The sequence below is a fragment of the Octopus bimaculoides genome, chromosome 20 (genome assembly GCF_001194135.2).
Source record: "Octopus bimaculoides isolate UCB-OBI-ISO-001 chromosome 20, ASM119413v2, whole genome shotgun sequence".
NCBI classification, from domain to species: Eukaryota; Metazoa; Mollusca; class Cephalopoda; order Octopoda; family Octopodidae; genus Octopus; species Octopus bimaculoides.
The window spans coordinates 722,101-728,403 of record NC_069000.1 but is presented as its reverse complement, the minus strand read 5'-3'; the positions used below and the strand labels follow the sequence as shown (position 1 = coordinate 728,403).

The following is a 6,303-nucleotide window of genomic DNA, read 5'->3' as shown; positions in this document are numbered from 1 at the left end:
TTCTACTTCGCCTTCCAGGTTTTTGTTATCTTTAGCAGTATCTGGTTGAGCTGGTGGTCTGAGGATGAAACTGATGTTAATGGCACTGGCACAGCTGTTTTCAATATTGCTCCAGAAAATCGTGCCACGTTCTACCTGGGGGTCTATGGTGGTTTTGGAGCTCTGCAGTGTAAGTATTCAATTTTTGTGTGTGGAAATGCTGATGTTGTTATTGCTGTTGGTTAATTCTAGGTCAATCTTGATAGAGCAGGCAGACCTATGATCAAGGACATTCCAACTGTGACCACTTCATCTTGTTATATATATTAAGGACTAAATCATCAAGTGAAACCTTTATTTAACTCATAAAGCACTGGGATTTGCATTTACATAGCATGGACTGCTGAGCACATTTTATGAAAATGAGACTACCATGCACATATAAAAAACAAAAAATAATTAAAATATCTTCTTAGTATAATAATAGTGGCAAGTTTTACATCATCCGAAAAGTCATTAGTTGAACTATTAGTTCTCTTGCATTCTGGGGGTGGGGGTGGGGTATCAGAGCGTTTGAGTGACATTAGACCCTAACAAACACCCATAAATTAAATGCATCTATCTGAGCCACCATTGTAGCCTGTCGACTTGAACCTGGTTTATCAGCATCAAACTCACTTTCATCATTTGGAGTAATGGCGACTATGTCTAATGAATCTTCCATAAACTATTTTCTTAACAACTAATCCATCAACTCCTGTTGAATGGGTGATATTAGTTTTGTCTGTGTTTAGATTATTTTTCTTGTTTAACCATCACTACCATTTATAACTAATCCAAGCAAGATTACTTTCCAACATGCATTTAATGGGCTTTTCTTAATGTCATGAATTGCTATTACAATTATCTTCATTTGGTGAAGAATGTTAAATTTTTTCATGACCATTATAAAATTATTTTAAAGAATTGGAGTATTTTTTTATTTTAACTAATTGTGAACAATTTTTCTGTGGTTTTCTTATAAATTGATTTCCTTTTGCGATGCAATTTGATTTGTGCTGTTCAAAAATCCAAGCTTGTGTTGTGGCTTGCCAATAACCAGGAGTTCAAACATGGTTATGCCTGTCCTTTTATTTAGCTTGTTGTCCAAGTTCCATCAGTTTTCCATTAAAACACATATAAAAGGATACTCACAATAATTTATTGGTTAATGAATATCTACATGACCAAATATCAGATTGGTAATTTAAGTTTAAAAAAAAAAAAAAGCAGGAGAAATGAAATACTAGAAATAGCAGGCAGGACTCCCTCAGATCACTCTAACAGTTGGAAAAGCAAAGTTAGCATACATTGGATAATGTCATCCTCCTTTTTTTTTTCTAATGTTGTCCTGTGTATGCAAAAGGACAGATGATTAAAGTTGCTATGTCTTTCATTGTAAATCTACTTGATCATAGCTGACCTGGAGCTAAACAAGAATAAAGTTGTGGGTGATAAGTCAGTGAAGAAGGAGCCTATACTCAATCACTTGTCCTGAGAGAAATAGCTGTCAAATCTCCATCAAATCTCATCCAACTCACTTCAGAAATTGAGAGAAAAAAGACTTTGGACGTTGTGGTCCAAGATTTCTTTAAAAAGATTGGATGGTTCTTGATCATATAAGTCTACTTGAACTAGAGTTAACCCTAACAACAACATTGTATATTGTGTGAAATATTATATTGAAGAGAGGAAAAAAATGAAAGAAGTTAAAAAGATTTATCTCATTTGTGAAAATATTTGTTCTTACCAGATTTCTTCAACGATTTTTTCTTTCTTTTTTTCTTTTAATTTTCTCATAACCATTTTCTCTTCCCTCAGCATTCTGTGTCCTCTGCTACTCAATAATTGCTGCATTTTCACTTTTGGGTGGTGCTAAGAAATTACATACTCAACTCATTGCAAACATTATGCGATGTCCAATGAAATTCTTCGACACTACACCTCTAGGTCGCATCATCAACCGATTCTCAAAAGACATTGACACAGTTGATATGGTTATTCCGCTGATTGTGCGTCAGATTATTCGCACAATGTTCATTATCATCACTGCACTTTTCTTGATATGTTACACAACACCCATTGTACTAATAGCAATACTACCTCTAGCAGTTGTTTACTATATAATCCAGGTCAGTGCCTCTTTTTCCTCCCTGCCAACCCATGCTAGCAAGAAAGTTGTCATTCTCTCTCTTCTTTTGTTCTGTATACAAATTAAGATAAACATCTTATGCATGATGTCAAAAAATGTATTTATGTAATTTAGTCTTTAAATATAAATAACTTAAATTACAGAAAATTCTTAAATACTCACTTCGGTATTCAATAAATGAAGGAAAGTTAATGAGACTTCAAATTTAGAATTTTGGCGCGTATTTTTATTTTCTCATTTTTTTAAAATGCAAATTTAGAATTTTTTTTGTGCAACTTACTACATTTCACAGCATGCCAGTATGTCATGGCACACTATTTGGGAGCCACTTCTCTACATACTTCTTCATAGGGCTTTTAAAAGGAATTTTATCAGTGGCTACAAAACCTTTTGGAGTTCTTGTTCCCTTCTCTGAATGCTAGTCACCAATAAATGTAAACATACATCCCAGAAAATTTCCGGTCCCAAGTACACTGTACATTTTGCACCACCTCTTCATGGTCCCTGAATCCCTTCCTCTTTTGTCAGAAATCAAATTCTGTATTCATATCAAGAACAACTCATGTATCATTTAAGAACATCCTTATTTGCTTTTGTACTGTTGTACTACAAGACACTCTTCTATTTAAAGTCTAACTTTAGAATATGTTATCATTATTATTTATTCCTCACTGAATGATAACCAAAAGCATTCCAGCCATCTCTTCTTTTTGAATATTATGCAAATATTAGAAATATATTATTCAATATTTCTCTTTCTCAGTGTAACTTGAGGGAGATTTGGCTGTTATTTCTTGTGGCTTGAACAACTGTTCAGAGACTCCCTTGTCAGCTTATTGTAGACTATGCCAATTAATAAGAAAAAGATGAATAATAAGGGGTGATCTCTTGAGTTATTTCAAACTAATTTTTAAAATCTAATTTCAGTGTCAGATTCTTCAGACTGATATTCCAATTAGTTACAAGAGTCCCCCTGTCCTTTGATTTATATCCAGATTTGAACTCTGCTGCAAAATGTTCAAGTTATATCAAAAAGATTGAATGTTGTAATTGCTTTTTAGACACTAACATCACTAAGTGAGGTTACACTCCATTGTAGTGAAATTTGTTTATAAACAACTGAAAATATAGAGTTAAGTTGAGTGGGAAACTCACAAATTTAATTTAATGAGTTCCCATATTATGTTTAACTGGCAAAAAAATTATGCTTGCAGTCAAGAGAATGAATTATTAGCTTTAAGAATTAATTCTGGTTATGAAAGGAGACGTATCTAAAATTCAAATCAATTACAAATTGAATGAGTATATGTAATGAGAGGTGAATCTGATCTTTGGTACTTCTGATAACAGTCTGAACATATTTCAGTTTTATTATATACACTTGATTTGCCTTTTGATGTATTATAAAAATAGTGTCTTTGGAAGATAATCTGTGTTTTGGTGTGTTACAGAGATATTTTATACCAGCTTCCCGGCAACTAAAACGTATCGAGTCAGTGAGCCGTTCTCCCATATACAGCTTGTTTGGTGAGACTGTCCTTGGGGTCAACAGTATCCGAGCATATCGTATGCAGTCATACTTCATTAATCTCTTTGAAGATTTAATTAATGAAAATCTTCTTGCAAACAGTGCTTTACTGATCATCAACAGGTAAGCAGAGTTCTGGAATATTCTATAAATGATCCTATTCTCAATGCATCATCCTGTGCTTTACTTATCTTTTTTATATTTCTTCTGTCATCATTTGTATGAGTGGAAATTGAACTGGTGAGTGTGTTAGATACTAAGGCAATATGACTCTCCCCAAACACAACAAAATTTGTTTTAAGACATGAATTCACATAAAGAATCTTGCAAACCAGGTACAAGAACAAAGAAAAATGTTTTAATTAACTGGGAAACAAACAGGACACTGATCCCATTGGGAAAATGGCCCTGTTTCAAATGTAGACATGATGTAAAGGTGTAGATAGAAGTTCCATTCATTGTGCTCAGTGCAGACTGTGGGCAAGTTAGAGATGCAGTGGAATCGCCAGAAGACTAACAGAAAGTAGAATTTGTTTGTGTCAGATGTGCAGGAGCAATAAATAAGAGTATACAGGAAGTGGGTGTTCTGAAATGCTCAGGAAGCTCCCTAGAAGTAGCAGGTACATTCTAGTATCTAGTTGACCTAATTAGCAGTGGAGGAGATGCTCTGAAAATATAGCTGCTAGAATATGAAATGGCTGTAGAAAATGCAGAGAACTTTTACCGCTTTTGGTACCAAAAACGTCAGAATGAGAAGCAGATCAAATGATGCCTGTGTATGAACAGCAATGCTACATAAAAAAAATCTACTGCAGAAAATTTTGTCTGACCAATACAAGTATGATAAAATAGTATATAAAACTATCAAGTACTGAGAAGTTTCATTGCACACTTATGACCTGATCACTGACAATTCCACTGCATTTGACAGTTTTTTTGACAAACCATGTATTAGAAATCTGTTATTCTCAAAACTAGAAATAAATACTTAATTTTTATTGTAATTTTATTTTATTATCTTTAAAACTTTTTTTCTTCAATGTTTTCTCTTCCTTCATTAAGGTGGTTGAGCATACGTATTGATCTCATTGGAAACACCAATATTGTTTGTTCAGCAATCTTTGCCATTGCATTTGGTGCTTCCCATGGAAATATTGGACTTTCCCTGAGCTATGCGTTAAGTGTAAGACAATTTTTTTATACTATCACCATTGTATATCCATCCTTCCAAGGCAAGTTTTTTTTTCATATCTTCAGTATTGTTTGTTCTCCCTTTCTTCCAAGACAAGTTTTTCAAGCCTTCAGCTTTATATTTCCTTCTTTCCTTCTAGTATGACATTTATATTTTTCTTAATGTTGTTGTTTAGTTCTTTGTTAGGTCTTTCCCTTTTTGTTAAAGACAGTATGGTAGGATTTGAGGGAGTTGACTGCTATTTCTAATAATTGAAGCAACTTTTGAAAGCAAGGGCAAACATCCTCTCACCACAGGTGAACTTTTCACCTTCATTCAAAAAATTTGAAATGGGTTGATAAAATCTCTAAAAATCCATACAAAAAAAACAGAAAGTTAATACAGTACATACCAATGAATTCTAAAATTGAAGATAATTTTTATCAACACATATGCATTCTCACCACTTTGTACATATTTAAAATTCATTTTTTCAACTAAAAAGCTTCCACCACTATTGACAAAGAAGCTTCCTTGTTTACTATTTTTTCCTTACAGTTTAATACAGTTGGGGATTTTTTCTGTCAGTCTTAGACTAGCATTAAACTCGTCTATGTTGCTCCAAGCATAACAACCAGGAACATGTGGTTCAAGCATTCAAAATGGCTTATATCCATCTTTCTATTTTGTCCATCCATTATTAAAGAATGACTGAGCAGGCCCACCCTTCCCTTGTTTCACATTCCTGATTCCAGGTTCAGTGCACTTTGCATAAGCCTCTTCTGCTGTAGTCTCAGTTTGATGAATACTTTATGAGCAGAATTTCTTAAATGGAAACTATACTGAAGCCCTTTGAATGTATAATTTATAACCCTTACTTTGGTAGATTGGTGAGATTGATGCAGCACCAAGGTTTAACCTGAACATTATTTGGTCAATATATATAGGAACAATCATGGACAAAGTAAGAACAAAAAGGATTCCAGTATAAATCCTCCACTAAAGATACCCACTGACCACTACCTAATCACTGGGGCAAGGGATCATGTTGGACCTACCACCCAAACATTTTGGAATCATAAAAGTGATCATGATGATTTTTGTGGTTGTTTAACCCCAGGCTGCCATGACTGAATAAACCTATGATCAAAAGTATTTCACCTGTGACAATCTCGCATTATCCAACGTGTCCTTTTGTAACACAGCAGAGCAATTTGGCTGCTATTTCTAGATGCTTCCTTGGTCATAATAATAATTAATACTGAAATAGCAAGGAGGAGAAATAAAGTTGAATAATTACCAATAACTCTTTATGCTAAAGAACAATAGAAAATGATTTCTATTTGTTTTTTTCAGATAACTTTCTTCCTTGGATGGTTCATACGTGTTAGAAGTGACCTGGAGGCCAACATTGTGTCTGTTGAACGAATACAG

The 6,303-nt window shown here is 33.9% G+C and overlaps 2 protein-coding genes across 2 annotated transcripts in view; one reads left to right on the top strand and one right to left on the bottom strand.

Moving 5' to 3' along the window:
• The first annotated feature begins 1,201 nt into the window (after positions 1–1,201).
• LOC128250348 (multidrug resistance-associated protein 1-like) lies at positions 1,202–5,034 on the top strand. Its single transcript, XM_052975182.1, has 5 exons — positions 1,202–1,220; positions 1,840–2,150; positions 3,622–3,821; positions 4,761–4,930; positions 5,030–5,034. Exons 1-5 carry the CDS (start codon positions 1,202–1,204, stop codon positions 5,032–5,034), a joined length of 705 nt encoding a protein of 234 aa, XP_052831142.1.
• Positions 5,035–5,134: 100 nt separating this feature from the next.
• The window catches only part of LOC106881263 (multidrug resistance-associated protein 1-like), a 5,283-nt gene continuing 4,114 nt past the window's right edge, over positions 5,135–6,303 (bottom strand). The window contains exon 6 of the mRNA XM_052975181.1: positions 5,135–5,236. Coding sequence (XP_052831141.1) covers positions 5,135–5,236 — 102 coding nt within the window. The remainder of the gene's footprint in view (positions 5,237–6,303) is intronic.

What these genes read in the sequence shown, in the direction of transcription:
- LOC128250348 (XM_052975182.1), top strand. An exon ending in TTGTTTACTATATAATCCAG is followed by an intron (nt 2,151 to 3,621) that starts GTCAGTGCCTCT and finishes GGTGTGTTACAG; the next exon opens with AGATATTTTATACCAGCTTC. An exon ending in GCTTTACTGATCATCAACAG is followed by an intron (nt 3,822 to 4,760) that starts GTAAGCAGAGTT and finishes TCCTTCATTAAG; the next exon opens with GTGGTTGAGCATACGTATTG.